This window comes from Lontra canadensis, unplaced genomic scaffold, assembly GCF_010015895.1.
Source record: "Lontra canadensis isolate GAN:19392208 unplaced genomic scaffold, GSC_riverotter_1.0 scaffold37, whole genome shotgun sequence".
In the NCBI taxonomy this organism is placed as follows: Eukaryota; Metazoa; Chordata; class Mammalia; order Carnivora; family Mustelidae; genus Lontra; species Lontra canadensis.
In genome coordinates this window covers 16,239,329-16,257,882 of record NW_022631031.1, presented here as the reverse complement: position 1 = coordinate 16,257,882, position 18,554 = coordinate 16,239,329, and the positions used below count along the sequence as shown (strand labels likewise).

At 39.9% G+C, this 18,554-nt stretch overlaps 1 protein-coding gene across 1 annotated transcript in view; it reads left to right on the top strand.

Moving 5' to 3' along the window:
- KCNB2 (potassium voltage-gated channel subfamily B member 2) overlaps positions 1-18,554 on the top strand; it is a 399,811-nt gene that overhangs the window by 14,710 nt on the left and 366,547 nt on the right. Inside the window, exon 2 of the mRNA XM_032869199.1 lies at positions 13,604-14,286. Coding sequence (XP_032725090.1) covers positions 13,708-14,286 — 579 coding nt within the window. The 5' untranslated portion in view covers positions 13,604-13,707. The remainder of the gene's footprint in view (positions 1-13,603; positions 14,287-18,554) is intronic.

Below are 18,554 nucleotides of genomic sequence, written 5' to 3'. Positions count from 1 at the left end.
TCAAATACTAAGGCTAAGAATATTACTTTACAAAGTCATTTACTAAAATTCTAGGGGGCGCCTTGGTGGCTCAGTCGGGTAAGCATCTGCCTTCAGCTCTGGTCATAATCCCAGGTCCTGGGATGGAGCCCTGCATGGGGGCTACCTGAGGAGGAGTCTGCTTCTCCCCATGCTTGCTTTCTCTCAAATAAATAAATAAAATCTTTTAATAAAATAAAATTTGTTTAATTTTAAAAATTTAGAACTACAAAAATAGTTGCCAACCCTACCATCTCTATACATAAGAAAATTAGGACATGTAATATATTTTATACATGCTTCTTAGACCAAGGGATAGATATAATGGTATAAGAATTATTTGAGTTTTAGTCTTCTGTATAATGCTAAAAATATTCCTCAATATTGGTTCCTATTTCCATTTATTTATCATTCTGAGGCATACAGAATCCTGCCATTCAAGGAAAATCTCCAGCATCTTATGATGTTAAAGACATGGGAGGCTTCGCATTAAGATAATGCTGGACTGGAAGCCTGGTACCAGCACTTACTATTTATGTCATCTTGAACAAAGAACTTACCTTTCTAAGCCTCATCTTATTTTTTTTTAAAGATTTTATTTATTTATTTGAGAGAGAACAGAGAGCAGGGGGAGGGGGAGGTTGAGGACAGAGGGGCAGAGGGAGAGGGAGAAGCAGGCTCCCCATTAGCAGGGAGCCTGACATGGGGCTTGATCCCAGGACCCTGAGATCATGACTTGACCTGAAGGCAGATGCTTAACTGAGTGAGCCACCCAGGCGCCCCTGAGCCTCAGTTTCTTTATTGGTAAATTAAAGCTAATAATACCCATCCGTAGGTGGGTTGAGAATTAATGAACATGTTCATTCTGAAAATTAAGGGGTAAGCATAGTGCCTGCGTATAATAATCACCCAACATGTGGTAGGTGATGACAATAATTATTAACAAAATTCACAAAGCAAATGAGATCATAACTTTGGCTTTCCTTCATATACATCTCCAAGAATATCCTTACTTTCTAGGAAATACAGTTTTTACTTATGGGCATTTTGATCTTAAGCTGAAATAAAATCCAAATTATAAATCTGAATCTTATAGCAATAGCTTATTTTATCTTGACATACTCTTGGACTATAATCCTGACTACATGAGGCTTGTAGAAGTGAAAAAAGAGTGCTTTAAACATCACCATACCTAAACCCAGTATAATTGACTCTTTCCTTGAAGAAAAAACATTGGGAAAATAATATGATAACATTAAAGAAGAACTGAAAAAAGGGAGGGGGAAGTCCATAGTTTCATTATTCTTAAATGTACTAGTCCATTCAATGAAAATAATAGGTGTCCTTTATTTATGAATATTTTCACCTTTGCTTCAAAATGACATTCCCTATTGTACTATCACAACCATAATTTTTAATATTTTTTCCACACTGTTTTCCACATTATTTATTTCAAGACTGTATCATCTGGTATAAGTCACATGAACTCAAGGCTTTCAGTCAGTCCATCTGTGGTCCCAATTTTCACATTTTTATTTTAGAAAATGTTGATGGAATATGATTAGCTCATTTTCCTCATCAAATGCTTTGATATTTTCTTATCAAATTGTGCTAAATTATATTATTAGCAGTAAATTTAGCATCCTAAGATTCTTAGATGTTAGTAGGTCATCTCGTCCATCTGCCTTATGCTCTTACCATTAATTATTTATTATTATTGTAGTTTCCTAGCATTTTATACAACAGAGACACATGGTAGATTGGGAAAGGGAGCAGGGGCAAAGGGAGGAATATTTATAAAGTGCCATACACAGATGGATGCTTAATAAATGGTGTTTAATGATCCTCACTGATGACAAGGGTGGATGGAAAACATTAATTATAAGGGATGTGGAGATGGATGTCTGTAGTTCAGTGAACCTCTTTCCTTTTCTACTTAATGCACAGAATAAAAATCAAGCAAACGATTACTTGTGACACATTCTGATTTTTTAAATTAGTTTCATTAATGAAGGATACCATTGATCTGTTAGAAACTGTTTTTCCATGCTAGAAGCTAGAACATGTGACAGTATTTTGAGCATGGACGGTCGGGACTGTGGCTTTGGCTACACTGAGCATCCTAAGGCAAATTTTGGCCATAGTCTCCTTTGAGTCTGAAGATGTGGCTACCCACATGTTGTGATTTGAATATGTTGGGAAAGATTTCTACCTTTCAACTTAAGCTATTTTCCCAACCCAAATACCGCTCTGCTTGTATTTCCATTACCATTGGGTCATTCCTTTGATTAAACTTTGTCCTCTTCATATAGTCTTTGCATGGCAATACTTTATATTACTTAGAAAGAGAAAAGATCATTGTTAAAGGATGTAAACTCACCTCTTGGCAGGGGTGGTGGGGAGAGGACTCACCTAACTCTGATACTTTCTTTCCTTTTACTTTTCTTTATTTTCTTAATTAGTGGAAATTCAATCTCATTGTCTCTTCTGGCTTGCATATTTCTGTTTCTTGGCTTATACTGAGAAATAGAAAATTCACTTTTGCAAAATTTTAAGCTTAAGAAACTGAAAGGGTGGGGTCACCTGGGTGGCTCAGTCGGTTGAACATCCCCCTCTTGGTTTCAGCTTAGGTCACGATTTCAGGGACATGAGATGGAGCCCCATGTCAGGTTCCACGCTCAGTGGGGAGTTTGCTTGAAAATTCTCTCCCTCAGGGCACCTGGGTGGCTCAGTGGGTTAAAGCCCCTGCCTTCGGCTCAGGTCATGATCTCAGGGTCCTGGGATCGAGCCCCGCATTGGGCTCTCTGCTCAGCAGGGAGCCTGCTTCTCCCTCTCTCTCTGCCTGCCTCTCTGCCTACTTGTGATCTCTGTCAAATAAATGAATAAAATCTTTAAAAAAAAAAAAAGAAAATTCTCTCCCTCTGACCCCTACCCACGCTTACATGCACTCAAGCTCACCCTCTCTCCCTCTCTCTCAAACAAATAAATCTTTAAAAAAAAAAAAAAGAAATGAAAAGGGTAAGGTTTTCCCTATTCTTTATCTACCCAGTGAACTATCTACATGAGTAGTATTCACTTAAATCTTATAGAACCATAAAATTTGAGAGATAGAAGCCATGTTGAAGGCCATCTTCTCCATCTCACAACAGGGTAGGAGTTTCTTCTGCACATACCTGACAGGTGGTCACCCAGGGTCTACTGGAACATTACTAGGCCCAGTAGTGTTTTTAGGTAGCATATTCTAGTTAGGACAGCAATAATTGTTAGGGTCTTATTTATCACTTCTTCCCTACAAATGTCCAGAAAACCTAGTTCTTATCTTGAACCCAGGCCCTGTCAAGATAGATAAATAAGGGCAGGTAGAACTTCTAAACAAATTGGAAGTCACCAAAATAAACTGATGTTAGATGATGTTAACGAAAACGTTTGACCAAAAATAAGGATAATAGTGCCTTGAAATTCATTATTCACTCATTCATTCATTCTCTTGGATAGTCTACAAAATTTGTTAAGCATTCGCATGCCAAAGTTGCAAATATGGGTAAGAGAAGCTTAATACTTTTAAGAACTCACAGCCAAGAAGGTATTTGCAGTTAAAGCTCACATGGAACCTTCTTCTCCATTGTAGTTTTTTTCACAGTTGTAGTCAGTTGCTTGTGTGTTTGTAGAATGCCTGTCTACCTCCATTAGAATATAAGCCTCATGATGTCAGAGACTGCACCTCCCGTAAAGTAGGGCTCATAAATATTTGCTGAATGAATAAATGAATAGTTATGATACAAGATAAAAGCATTATAACATATAGAACAGCTTTTAATCCATTATAGCCGAAGATATTAATTCACCCTGGAACAAAATATTTTTTCTTAATCTTGAATAATGAATAAGGATTTATCAGATGGAGAATGCAGAAAAGAACCTTTCAGACATGAAAGTCACATTGGATTTGGGGAGTGGCAGGTCATATGGAGTAGCTGGAATGAGAATATGATTTTTAAATAAATGTTAAGTAAAATATAAATCTGATAATTTACTTTTTCATTCAAAAATATCATGATGGGTCTACTTCATTCCAAGCACTTGGGATACAGTGGTGAATAAGATGAGATATGATTCCTGCCTTCAAGGAACTTAGAGTCTATTGAAGAGGATGCATATTTATCAAATAGTCAAAATACTCATCCCAGGGGCGCCTGGGTGGCTCAGTCAGTTAAGCATCTGCCTTCAGCTCAGGTCATGATCCCAGGGTCCTGGGATGGAGCCCCGAGTCAGGCTCCCTGCTCAATGGGGACCCTGCTTCTCCCTCTCCCTCGGCCCGTCCCCCCTGCTCATGCTCACTCTCTCTTGCGCTGTCTCTCTCTAATAAACAAATAAAATCTTAAAAAAATACTCATCCCAATAAATACAAAACTGCTGTTGTGACAAGTGCTGTAGGTACAAGGCACCTAATCCTATGTAAGTTCTTAAAATAAGATTATTTTGTAGTCAAGGTAATCAGGGGATGTTATCTAAGATGTGATTCTTGAGTTGATATCTGAAGGTGAAGCGGGGAGAAGATAGAAGATGTGCAGATTCCGTGTGGTAGAAGAATAGCACATGAAAAGCAATGAATGAAAAAGTCAGAACACAGAATGAGAGAGATGGTTCTATAAGAACACATCTATCTACATGATAGAAAACTGCAGAGAGAAGTCGATGACAGACCTTGCAGTCTTTGTATGTAGGGTGTCTTTATCTGGAGAGTGGGAGGCATGGGAACGTCTTCTGTAGGAAGTGACCCCAGTCTGCTCTTGTTGGGGCTGCAGTGTGCAGAATTGACTGAAGGAGTCCACAGCAGAAGGGAGTAGTTATCATAAGAACTAGTATTCAGAAGAGGGAGGTGATGAAAGAATGATTCTGTGACGTTCACCTTTCTTCATAAGAGCACAATCAAGTTGCCTGACTACAGCCATTAGCCTTTAAAGAAGTCAACAGTATAAAGGAAATATCACATCTCAGCTTAGTGTAGTTTGAATTAGTATTTTGATATGGGGGTAGACAAAGAAATAAAAGCTTTTTAAAATGCGCTATAAGGTGAAAAGCAAAGAATAACGAGGTGGGATGTAATAGAAAGAGACTTACATAGGCTTTTATAGATCTGGGTTCTAGTCCAAGTTCAGCAGCTACCAGAAAGAGAGATCAGCCAAGTCGCATGACCTCATCGGATCTCGGTTTGGAAACCTGGAAATGAGGAATTGGACTAGAACGTATACAAGTTCCCTTTGCCACATTTTGTAACTCTGCTCTCCAAACTGAGGGTATATAAAGTATGGTATAATGTTTAGGTTATAGAAACTAATCTCAGATCAGACTCACTATTTATACTTTTAATGAAAACCACATTGCCTGTAACATGTTCGATTATGAGAAGTAAGGGACCAGAAGGTAATTGGAAATTGTATTTTTGTTATTAAGGGGAGCCCAACTGAGAGAAATATCCCTTGTCAAGAATGTTACTACTGGGGGCGCCTGGGTGGCTCAGTCATTCGGCATCTGCCTTCAGCTCAGATCATGATCCCAGAGTCCTGGGTTCAAGCCCCAAGTCAGGCTCTCTGCTTGGTGGGACACCTGCTTCTCCCTCTCCCACTCCCCCTGCTTGTGTTCCCTCTATCGCTGTGTCTCTCTGTCAAATAAATAAAATCTTAAAAAAAAAAAGAATATTACTACTGAACAGTCCAGATCAAACATTCCATGATCTAAAAACTAATTTTAGGGGCGCCTGCGTGGCTCAGGGGGTTAAAGCCTCTGCCTTCGGCTCAGGTCATGATCCCAGGGTCCTGGGATCGAGCCCCGCATCGGGCTTTCTGCTCGGCAGGGAGCCTGCTTCCCTTCTTCTCTCTCTGCCTGCTTCTCTGCCTACTTGTGATCTCTGTCAAATAAATAAATAAAATCTTTAAAAAAATTTAAAAAAAAAACTAATTTTATTGGAAGAAACCTCACAAATATTCAAATCCTTTCCAAATATAATGAACATTTTTTTTACTTGGTTTTATAGAGGCTAAATCTAACTTAGGCCAAACACCCAGAGGGCATATGAAATTTAAGTCCATCACCCAAATTGAAGATTGTGTCATCCACATAGAACTGCAGTTTGTGGTTTTTATCAGGATATGACAGGGTGGCCCAGCCTTGTTTTTGTTCCTTTCAGTGGCTCCAGTAGTTTTTCCATTGGTTGCCTTTTTCATTTTTCTCATCGCCTTTCATCTTTATTTATCCCCTTCACTGCACTGTGACTCTGGGAAGATGTTTGCAAAAAGAAACATTTAAAAGAACACATCTTGAGCCCCAAAGTAAAGGGCATTTTTACCTACATAATAGAAAAGTCTTCCATCACCTGAATGGCTGAATGTTCCTCTAAATGTTTTAGCCTTTTTGTGTGTTTGGAATCAGACTGAAAATTTCAAGCCACGACTATACCTTGTAGTTTATAAAGGCCCACGTTGCATTATAATATCAGTATTATATATTTCAAAGTAGAGAAGGATATTTTTGTCAGCTACGTCTTATAAAAAAAAAACCCTGTTTCTAAAGGCAAACCTAGTGTTTTACTCTAATTATAGCAAACATATATATATGTGGGATCTAATTATTTAAATAGTTCTCTATTCCGATGAAGAACAATCATATTATGTGTCTAAATAAAATGGTTTATTTATAAATTTGGTTATTCAGAGACATCTGTGATATTGAAAGACACTCATATTGCATATTCTACTTATTACTTGTCTTTTCCCCTTCTTATTGCAACACAATGTTTCCTCTGACCACTGAAAGCAAAGCTTTTAGGATTTTGTTTGAGTGTATCTAAAAAAAGCATCGGTTATATCAAGGATAAAAGTCCTGGATTTTTTTTAAACTAAGGACTGAATATTTGTGCTAAAATCAAGGAACATATTGGTATTAACAGCTTTTGATTGCAGAAAAGAAAGGCTGCCTTTCACCTTTCTGATGACAAGGACAATGTATCAGTTATTACTAGAATTTGATATATTAAAAAACAATAAACACTATGAAATTCATTGATCTTTCTGGCCAGGTTCTGAAGTAATTCAGCGGGTTTGTTGACTTTCTTAGGATAACTGAGTTTCCAGGACTTTCCTTTTAGTACTGTCTTTCTCCAGTGACTCTGATTCATTTTTAACTTGTTATAACTTTATTTTTTTTTTATTAGTAAATTCTGGAAGTCATTTCAAAGATTTCAGGAAGTACTAAAACTTTTTTTAAAGAAGCATTGATTATATTTTTTCTTTTTTTTTTAAGATTTTATTTATTTATTTATTTGACAGAGAGATTGAGATCACAAGTAGGCAGAGAGGCAGGCAGAGAGAGAGGAGGAGGCAGGCTCCTTGCTGAGCAGAGAGCTGGACGCTGGGCTCGTTCCCAGGACCCTGAGATCATGACCGAGCCAAAGGCAGAGGCTTTAACCCACTGAGCCACCCAGGCACCCCACTGATTATATTTTCAACTCATAGTTACAGTGCTTTTCTCTCCAGGTTTCTACTATGTATATAACTTTGTGACTCTCTGAACCAGACATAGCTGTTATCAAAAAAGATTTCTTTACCACTTAATACCATACATGAAAATTTAAGAAAATGCTTTAGCTCTACATAAAGTGATTTCAACTTTAAGGTCTCAGAGCTGCTTGTGTGCAAATGCCTGCTCAGTGTGTACTAGCAACACAGAAATGAAATGTTAAACATCGCTTAGATCTTTAAAAGGATTGGCTTTGCATCTTCACAGGATCACACATGGGACTTACCGTGCCTTGCTACCCTAAGGAAGTGTCAAGTATATGACATAATGGTAGTATTTTTGAGAGTACAGTAAACTACCCCCCAACCCCCCTCCCCGCAGCCGCCACAACCTGGAGTCTCAAGCTGTAATTACGATGCCATGATCCGAAAGTTGTGTTGTGTCAGGTTTGGCCCTGAACGGGTTGGCAGCATAATTTCACGCTGCTGGTAGGAGCACAGTGCAGCTGTGCAAAACGAGAATGTTTGTTGTTGTTTATTGTTTAAAGAGTCGCTTTTTTCTCCAACAGACTAATGAAGGGAATTTTAGTACATTTGCACGGGTCGACTGATTGTTACAAGCTTGACTTTTCAATTAATCAAGTGAGGTGAAATAAATCAACAAACTGCCATAAGAAAAGGTTCGCTGAGATTTTGCCCTTGAAATAAAAAAGTCAGAGCGCCTGGGTGGCTCAGTGGGTTAAGGCCTCTGCCTTCTGCTCGGGTCATGATCCCAGGGTCCTGGGATTAAGCCCCGCATCAGGCTCTCTGCTCGGTGGGGAGCCTGCTTCCCTTCCTCTCTCTCTGCTTGTGAGCTCTGTCTGTTAAATAAAACAGATCTATTCTTTAAAAAAAAAAAAAAAAGTATTCAGTTTGTAACTATTAGTGCATATAAATTTTACACAGTTGCATAACATCTACATCATTTGAACATTGAATTAGTACATTTTATAGTATACTTTTATACTAAATTGAACTAGATGATAAATTTTTATGGAGTAAAATGAGGATGATAGACATAATTTCACTTATAAAGCTAAATGTGAGAAAATGGCGCATCGTATCCATTTTAATTACTAAAATTAAAAACATAAATTTTGCGAGCTCTTAAGAGTGTCAAAGACACAGAGTACCTAACCCAGAGGAAACCGACAGGTTCATTGTTAGTGGTAAAATTAATATAGCGGAAAAGAACATAGATGAAAAATGAAAAGTCAAAATATGGAAAATTAACTAAACACTAAATAATAGAAGTGAAACTTTTATGGTGTTCTGAAGGTAGTTTCAAGCTCTTGTAAATACTCAAGGGTTTCTTGAAAGGAAACACGGAAACCACCTCATTTTAAAGAAATCAGGAAAAAAATTTTCATTGACTCCGAGGTAGTAGGATATGTTCACTTTTATCTAAAGTGAAGATAATGAGTGGAGTGGAGGGTGGTAAAAATCACAGAATCGTAGTGGGAGGAAAGATTAGCCAAGTGTCATACGATATTAATGATCTGTAGGCATAAAATGCCATTATTTAATGGGTGAGGAAACAAGTCCAACGAGAAGGGTGAGGGGAGGCAGAAACTCAGCCCAACTGGACCCAGGGGTCCTGAGGCTCAGGGCAGAGCCCCCTGTGCAAGCTCATACAACTTCCCATACAGAGCAGCTCAGTACCGATGTTTTTCTCTTCTTCTGGAGGAGATGTGGCGTTTTCTGCTTAAGAGGTTTTCATATTAAGACCTTCAAAAAATATTTGAAGTAGGGGTGCCTGGGTGGCTCAGTGGGTTAAGCCCCTGCCTTAGGTTCAGGTCATGATCTCAGGGTCCTGGGATCGAGCCCCGCATCAGGCTCTCTGCTCAGCGGGAAGCCTGCTTCCCCCTCTCTCTCTCTCTCTCTCTCTCTCTGCCTGCCTCTCTGCCTACTTGTGATCTCTGTCTGTCAAATAAATAAATAAAAATTCAAAAAAAATTTTTTTGAAGTGGGTATAAGTCTGAAATTATATAGTTTGGTTTTGTGGCTCGTCAAAGGCTCTGAGGACAGAAAAATCTAGGGAACAAGATCAGAAGAGAGGGAAAGCAATGGGAGAAAAGTAAGCAATGTATGGTGCAAGACAGACAGGAAGGTGGGAGAGGAAATCCACAGAGGAAGAAAGAGAAGGGAGAATGACAGGCAGGGGGCCAGACAGAAAGGCTGAGTGCATTTCTGAGGTACCGTCCTCTGTACTTGACTTCAACTACAGGCTCCAGAGGCAATCATTTGTTTTCCATGATTATTCTGAGCACCTGAGGAACTCTGTCAACACTGTTCAGAGCTCTTCAACAGCTCCAGAACTTGGGCGTCTGAGCCTGCACTTCTTATCAGATAACAAGCAGAACTTTCTGCCAAAGGAAAATAAAAACTTTCAACCACTGTAACAGTAACCAGAGCAGACCATCTTTAAGTCTTAAGAAAATCAAATCAGTGGGTCACATTCTCTCATCCTAAGTTTCTCTACCCCTGCTTTGAAGACGGGGCATTGGATTTCAGCTGCCTTTTATTCTGGGATTTGCAGTCAACACTGGATTTCCTATAATAGAAAGTTTTTGATCAGTAAAAGAGATGATGTGAAATTTAAGTCTTATGACCTCTCTTCACTTGAGACACACAACGTACAAAAAGGAAAGTCACTGGAAATTATCTGTGAAATTATCTGAGGCAAATGGTGACTATGACATAGCATTTATGCTTTTAATAATGATTTTTGTAAAAAGATTTTATTTATTTGACACAGAGAGAGAGATCACAAGTAGGCAGAAAGGCAGGCAGAGGGAGAGGGGAAACAGACTCCCTGCTGAGCAGAGAGCCCGATGCGGGGCTCGATCCAAGGACCCTGAGATCATGACCCAAGCCGAAGGCAGAGGCTTAACCCAGGCCCCTAATAATGACTTTGATAAGAAAGCAAGTCCCACTAAGCCCTGGCACTGACTGGAACAGGAGATGTTTGTGTCAGCGTCAGGGTTTGTTCTCACCCTTTTCAGAAAACCTCTAATCTGATATTCTGGTCAGTTCAAAAACTGCTTATCTTTTTCACATTAAGATGACATGATATTCCAGAAAGAGTAAATTCATTTTATATGTATTTGTAGCCAAATTAAAAATGGATTAGCCTTTGTTTATTATTCATACGGACTGTTCACATAATCTATGTGAATTGCTGAGATGTCATTGAGTCTACAACCAAGTTATTTAATGGAGAACAAACAATCAGATTCGCTACCAGAACTGCCCCATCTCTAATATTTTCAGTTGTTTTCCCTGATCCTGATACTGTTGCTCAATTTTGTGTATGTGTATATATACCTATTCCCTTGTCACCGGAATACAAAATTTGGACATGGGCATCGGTGGCATCCAAGATACATGCTGTGAGGTTCAGAAAAGGTGGGACCAACAGTTCTTCACATTCCGGAGTTAAAATTTACTGGAGAAGACAGAACATATGAATAGGGAAACAGTTAATTGCTAGCATTTACTTAATAGACACTAGGGTAGCTTTTTTAAAAAATATTTTATTTATTTATTTGACAGAGATCACAAGCAGGCAGAGAGGCAGGCAGAGAGAGAGGAGGAAGCAGGCTCCCCTCGGAGCAGAGAGCCCAACGTGGGGCTCGATCCCAGGACCCTGGGTTCATGACCGGAGCCGTAGGCAGAGGCTTAACCCACTGAGCCATCCAGGTGCCCCTCTAGGGTAGCTTTTAATCTCAGTTTTCTTTCTGTGACTGGAAAGCAAACTTAAAATGAGAAATATAAATTTTCTTATTCTGTTCAGATATACCTCCCTGTAGTGAGCACCTCACATAAACTATCTCATTGAATCATCATAATACTGCTGTGGTACTGTAGATACTGATATCCTCATTTTGCAGAGCAAGAAATTAAGGCTCAGAGAATTTAAGTTATTTGCCCAATCACTGTGGCTCATCGTTGTTTTTGTAAAAATAGGTATTTTTGTCATCTGTGATGACAGTGTGTATGTATTTACCTAACATATTTCTGTCACCATGTGGTTGGAAAAAAAAAAACAACCTCTCAATTCAAGTGTATTTATGGGTGGTATAGGAAACATTTCTTACATAGTCCAGCCACCATTTTTTTTTCATAAATGTGACTTATTTTAATTTCAGAGGATACTTGACTTCCAGATGGAGAAATAAATTTAACTTATAGGAGTGGAGAAATCAGAGACATGCAGACATTGGTGTGTAACTTAGGAGAGAGTTCTAATTATAAGGACCTCTTAAATCTAAGAGCTTTTCCCCCTTGGTATAAGGGCATTGGCTATGAAACATGGTGTTTTACATTAAAAGTGGTGTTTTGGATGTATTGCTTGAAGCACCATGATTTTCTGCAAAAACATAGGAGAAGATCAAATAAGAAGATCTTTGCTGCCGAAGATCAAAATAATAGATCAACAAGAGGGACTAACTAGAGCAGTTATGTCTTAAAGAATTAGTACCCAGGAGAAAAAGCTGTGGAGCAAAAGAATACACACACACACACACACACACACACACACACATTCTGACAGATACTATGTACACACAAACATACACACATTTAACTCGTTAAACATGGTTTCATTTTAGGCAGGTCATTCAAATAACCCCATTTATGCATTTTCTGGCCATAAGCATTAGCCCTATTAGATCTTTTGTCAGCTGTTTTGTGGAAAACAAAGAATTGATGCATTATTTAACATTTATTAAACTCTCATGGGGCGCCTCGGTGGCTCAATGGGTTAAACTTCGGCTCAGGTCATGATCTTAGGGTCTTTGGATCAAGCCCCTCATGGGGCTCTCTGCTCAGCAGGAAGCCTGCTTCCTCTCCCCCCGCCCCTGCTTGCCTCTCTGCCCACTTTCAAAAATAAGCTCTCACAATCTATAAGTGCTTGGTGTTAAGGATACGAAAGACTTTGTCTTTAAGAGCTCCCAGCATCTTGTGGGAAAGGTGTTATTGCATTGGTATGATGAAACAGAAGTGACATTCACAGAGGTTTCATGATCCTAGAGGAGGGATATCATGGAGGGCTTTCTGGAGGATGCAATTGATGTCTGAGATCAGTCTTGAAGAGCAAGCAGCAGTTAGTAAAAAGGAAATGGGAAAGGTAGAAGCCCTTCCAGGATACAGCATGAAGAAAGCTCCAGAAACTTGAGACAGAGGATGTATGTAGTCTGGGGTTGCTGGAATATAGTGATGTTGGAGGGATGAGAGGTGAGGGTGGAGGGATGGGCCAGACCTAATAAGGCTAACTGTTCTTTACACTGCCAGTAATGATGAATCTTTGTAGGCTGAAAGCATGGATTGGGCCAATTTTGTATCTTAGCAGATCATTCTAGTAGCTTTGTGGAGAAAGGTTTTTAGGTTGACAATACCAGAGTTTGGGATCCAATTTAAGAGGCTTTTGTAGAAATGTAAGCAAGAGGTGATGAGGGCTTGAACCAAAATCATGGTTCAAGGGTAACAGGGATTGGGTCTTGGTGGTGGAGCACTTAAGCAATGTTTAGAAGGTGCAGTTGGTTAAGACCTGGTTCTTAATTGTATGTAGACAGATCGATTGGGACTTCGCAGAGTTTTAGCTCAGGTGGCTGGCTGTGGGGATGTGGAGGGCCAGAAATCTGAAATGGAGAAGGAACAGGAACTAGTTGGGCAAATTGGAGGTGTGGGCAGGTTAGTGTAAGGTGTTGGTTGTTCATCTAGAACGAGATGACCAACACGTAGATATGTTAGTCCAGAGCTTGAGAAAGTGGTCTCCGGTGATAAATTTGGGAGTTACCACCTTCTAGATGTATAAAATTGAATACACAGCCTCTTCTGTGTGTGAAGCACATTGTATTGTCTTTTTCTCTTTTCTCATACCTTGGGGCAATGATTCCTATCTCCATTAATACACGGTAATTACTATTAGACCTCCTGGTTGTGCATGAACAACAAAGCAATCTTAAAGAATGGGAAATGCTTTAGGGAAGTGGAAGTAACCAAGTGATTGTTGTTCCTTTTTTCTCCAGTTGTGTTGGTGGAAATGCCTGCCTCAGAGGGCTATCACTTCAGCTGACACTCCCACAGCTCATTCTTTTGAGGAGCCTGGCTCTGTGGCTTTGTCTAGTTCAAAATGGCAGAAAAGGTCCCCCCTGGCTTAAACAGGAAGACTTCAAGATCGACACTGTCCCTTCCACCAGAACCTGTGGACATCATTAGGAGCAAGACATGCTCGCGGAGGGTTAAAATCAACGTGGGGGGCCTCAACCACGAAGTCCTGTGGAGAACGTTGGACCGGCTGCCCCGGACGCGCTTGGGGAAGCTCCGGGACTGCAACACGCACGAGAGCCTCCTGGAGGTGTGCGATGACTACAACCTCAGTGAGAACGAGTATTTCTTTGACCGGCACCCGGGGGCCTTCACTTCCATTTTAAACTTCTACCGGACGGGCAAACTCCATATGATGGAAGAAATGTGCGCGCTCTCATTTGGCCAAGAGCTTGATTACTGGGGGATTGACGAGATCTACCTGGAGTCCTGCTGCCAAGCCAGGTATCATCAGAAGAAGGAGCAGATGAACGAAGAACTGAGGCGGGAGGCCGAGACCATGCGAGAGCGGGAGGGAGAAGAGTTTGATAACACCTGCTGCCCGGAGAAGCGGAAGAAGCTCTGGGACTTGCTGGAGAAACCTAACTCGTCAGTGGCTGCAAAGGTATGAAAAGCGGAGTGTTGCTTTCCTCGGTGTGCGGTCAGAAAAGGGGTTGCCTACCTTCCAGTGAGGGTTGTCCTCTTTTGAGATGTTCCGGTAAGACAGAACAGAATGTGCCTGCTGGGTGAGAAACACTTTCCAGAAGCTGATGGAGTCAGATAGAGTTATTCTTCCTGTGAAATGGCACGCAGTGGTTTACTCTGTCTTAACTATCAATATTGGGTCAGAACAGGCCTGGGCAACAGAGTCTGGAAGGGTTCTGGTGGCGGTGGCGCTGCCTGGCGGGTGGCTGGAATTTGCGGAGAGCGCTAGCTGGGGTCCTGCGGAAGGCTGGGGCCTGGGCTCCTTCCTGGATAGAGGCGAGGTCTGTCTTTGAGGATAGAGGAGGTGCCTCCTGGCCTGGTTTTCTAGAGGAGCAGTGAAAGAGAGAGTGTGACCCCGTGTAGCTCAGAGGGCTGCTAGGCCCGATGCCTGAGAAAAGGGCCGTCTTTTAGCCATGTAAGGAGCGAATCAATGTCTACAATGCATCCATGTACCTCCCTCGTGAGGTCTGCTGTGATGGTGGTGTTTCTGACTGTGGGTGTATCGTTTTTTTCCACAATTGACGTATTACCCTACCTCAGAACTCATCGTGGTTGCTTACCATCAAGGTAAATTCACGTTTCCATTGTGCCTGCATACATCTCAATCTCAGAGTAAGTTTGTTTTGCCACGATTTGCAGCATTTAATTCAACAGTACGATGCTGTTTCTCTAATTTTATTTACAACTTTGAGGGTTAGCTCAAACTGATTTTTCATCCCATGTATTTACTTTTGTATTGCAATATGAATCACGAACACAATGTCAAGAGTCGTCTTGAACCACAGAGGCTTCGTGTTGGTATTTTGTGCATATTAGATGAAAGTGGAATATGGAATAGAGAAAAGAAAAATAGCAGAAAAACGTGTCACCATGTGAATTCTTTAAATTGCTTTGAAGTTTTTCAGTGGTTCTTTCTTGAAAAACTGAAGATGATGGAAAGGTAATAGACCATATGTGCCTTTTGATTGGAAATTAAGGTCGTATATGATAATTTACAACATGTAAATTATGTAAACAATCAACTGAAGGCATTTGGTCATAAAACTGCTTCTGCCCTGTTTGATATGCCTAGTGTTGCATCCTGGTGACTTCTAAAGGCATTTTACTTTCTGACCAGAACATGGAAGTCAGTGGAATAAAATATGACTCTGTTGTACATAATGAGGAAATGCACATCTTGTAGCAAATGGAAAGATTTCCACTAGGTCTTTTTGTTGTTATGAATAATGTTTACTTTTCTTTATCCATAAGAAAGAAAGAAATGTGCTACACTTGTGGGTTTGCGTTGAGAAAGGTTACTGCTCATTGCAGTGTCAAACATTAGGTTACATATTTGAGTCACTGCTGAAAGTATAGAGTGCATTTTAAAGATGAAGGAGGTAAACTCTGGATTTAAAGGAGTGTTTTGGATGCTAAATGAACTCTTTCAGACCTTTAGGCAACTGTGGTCTAAGTCATTGTTCCATCAGATGTTCCAAAGGATGTCAGCCACATACGCAAAAATCAACAGCTAAACCAAAGGAAATGTGAAGGTTAATATGGTTTATTTGCTTATAACAGTGTTATTAACACATATCTAAAATTAAGTACTGTTATAGAAAAGATTTGAAGGTATATACATTTGTTTTTCTGAAGCATTTCCCTTGAGGATAGAATACGGTCAATAACCTGACTTCCCAGATGAGGGAGTTCACTGAATCTCTAAATTTTAGAATTTAATTGAGTTTTAGAATGTAAAATTTAATAGAAATTTTAGAATTTAATAATGGCCTATTACAGTACACTGTTCTATGCACCTGCATGTCAGATAGATTGTTGGAACTCGCTTCAAATTATGTATGTATGGATAAGAGATCTACCTACAAACTATACCCAGTAGCTCAGGACATTGGTTTTGGAAATTTTAATGTAGTTATAAATAATAAATTTGTTTCCAAATTATTAATCAAGCCAAGTGAATCTTTGCCAACCTAAGTAGATTCTTTACTAAATTTTCATAAGGGATTGGTATCTGTTTATTTCAAGATCTACATTTTCTTCTCTGTTTGAATGGTGAAATGTATTAGAAATTATTTACATTTGATTACATGGTAGTTTAGTGAAAGTATTGTTCATTTGTCTGAGGTTTGGAACCTTTTGAAAACAGCTCGGTATGATGTCTTATATAAATCGCTACCTTTTCCTGTACTCTTCTGGAATCATATAACTTGTTACTTCTCTAGAATAATTCTTGATGAAGTGAGTGCTATGTGTGAATAGTATTTTTACAACTTAGGAACAATCTGTTTTGCTAAAACTATAGTAGGATGATACTCTAGCCCTCACTATTTGGGTTATGGGTACATCAGGATCCTGCTTATGCTATGAAGCTCTTGTGTTGGAATGCTTGGAATCTGTGTGTTTTCCCTAACTTGCTTAGGAGGTGAGATATCTTTGGAGGAGAATATCTGTTTACCTTGCCTCTGCAATGATTGCTTATTCAGTTGGGTAGTTGAGTTGAATATATATAGAATGCTCTGTGTGGGCAACACACATTAATATGGACATGTAGAAAAACACTCCCTTCTCTCCAGAATTTAAAATATATTTTCTTAGCTTGAACAGGAATTTCGTATCCTTGAAACCATTTGTTTTCTTCCCTTTTCATTTTTCTGTCTTTTATAATTTATCAAATATTTCCGTAATGAAGTTTGAAGTTATGAGTTTACCCACCAAATCCCTAGCATAGAAGGAAAAACTTTACCTTTTCTATCAAGTATTCTACAGAGGTTAAAATATCTATTCAGTGACATGGAATAAATACCCAGTAATCAATTCAGTAACAGTCATTCAGCCCAAGCTATGTGCATCGACTATGATACACAAAATTATTGCAAGGTCCCTCGACCTGTTGTGTTTTGTCCTTGGGTATGACCCTGAAAATAACAACTTGGCTCTTATAGGACATGCTTCTTCGTGTGACTTCTATTAATTGAACTTTGTAGTATATAAACAACTGAAAAAAATACCAAAACAGAATTTAAACAGGTATATCTTCACTGCCAGTATTTTACAAATTAACATTTTTACACATACACAGAACAACATGAAATATAATTGTGCTTTTCACAAAATAATAACAGGGCTAATAGAAAGTGTTCTTTCATAGTTTTCCGTGAGGCAGTACGATCTGGTAATGTGACATGAGTTTATATCTGTATGATGGACTTTGGGTTCCTTCAGTCTTGTTAGTTTATGTTGGTGACTGTCTGTATACCCTCACATAGAGATAACGTACAAAGTTGACATCTGAGGCAATTTGTGAGTGTGGAGCCCACCAAGGGCGCCTGCAGGAGGGCTGGCTCAGAGCTCTGGGTTACCATGACTTGGAATTGCTGCTTCTGGCATGCTTTTCATAGGAATGTGCAAGGGGAGAAGATGGGCTTCGCTGGCTGCCAGTTTCCTGGGCAGTGACTTGGAATTAGACTTGATCCTGTATCTCTTCCAGCCCTGGGCAATTTAGTCAGCCTCTGGCTTGGAAATATTTTTTCTCCCTTTCCTTGGGCCTTTTCCCAAGGGACTGCAGTAGCTGTTTGCCTTTAAATTTTGCATTATAGATAACTTCACTCTAAGAGGTGTTTGAAAGCCTTTAAGGGAAGCAGATCCTATGGCACATGAGATTGTCTTTCTTTGTGATGAAATGACAACCAGCAACCAACAAGGAGCAGGGCCTACCTGAGAGCCGAAAGGAAAGAGACTCAGTACTATATGGTGCCTTAACTTTAGATCTCTAAAGAAGGTCAAGGACAAAGGACATCAACTGTGTCTTCAGGCAAAGCCACTTAGGAGAGGGCTCAGCCTCCTGAGGCAAGCCTCAGCCTGGGCGCAGACATGGATGTGGTGTTCGGGGACAATGCTGGCCAACGGGCACGTCTCAAGTGTCAGGTCAGGAGACTAGACTTTAGCCCTTATTTGATAAGAACAATATAAGGCTGCAGAAAGACTTCTCTGTTCATCTGAACCCATACAGTGAGAACCACACAGCAACCCTGTTGGGCATGGTCCAGGATGGAGGGTGGGGCGCTGCTTCTTGTCAGCTTCCCTTCCCGCTTCTCCTAGGTATCCACAGCCATCACTTTCTTACCTAAGGATTCCTCCCTCGTCCTCTTAGGCTTTTCCCCATTCTCTCCTCCTCCTCTCTTTCTGCCT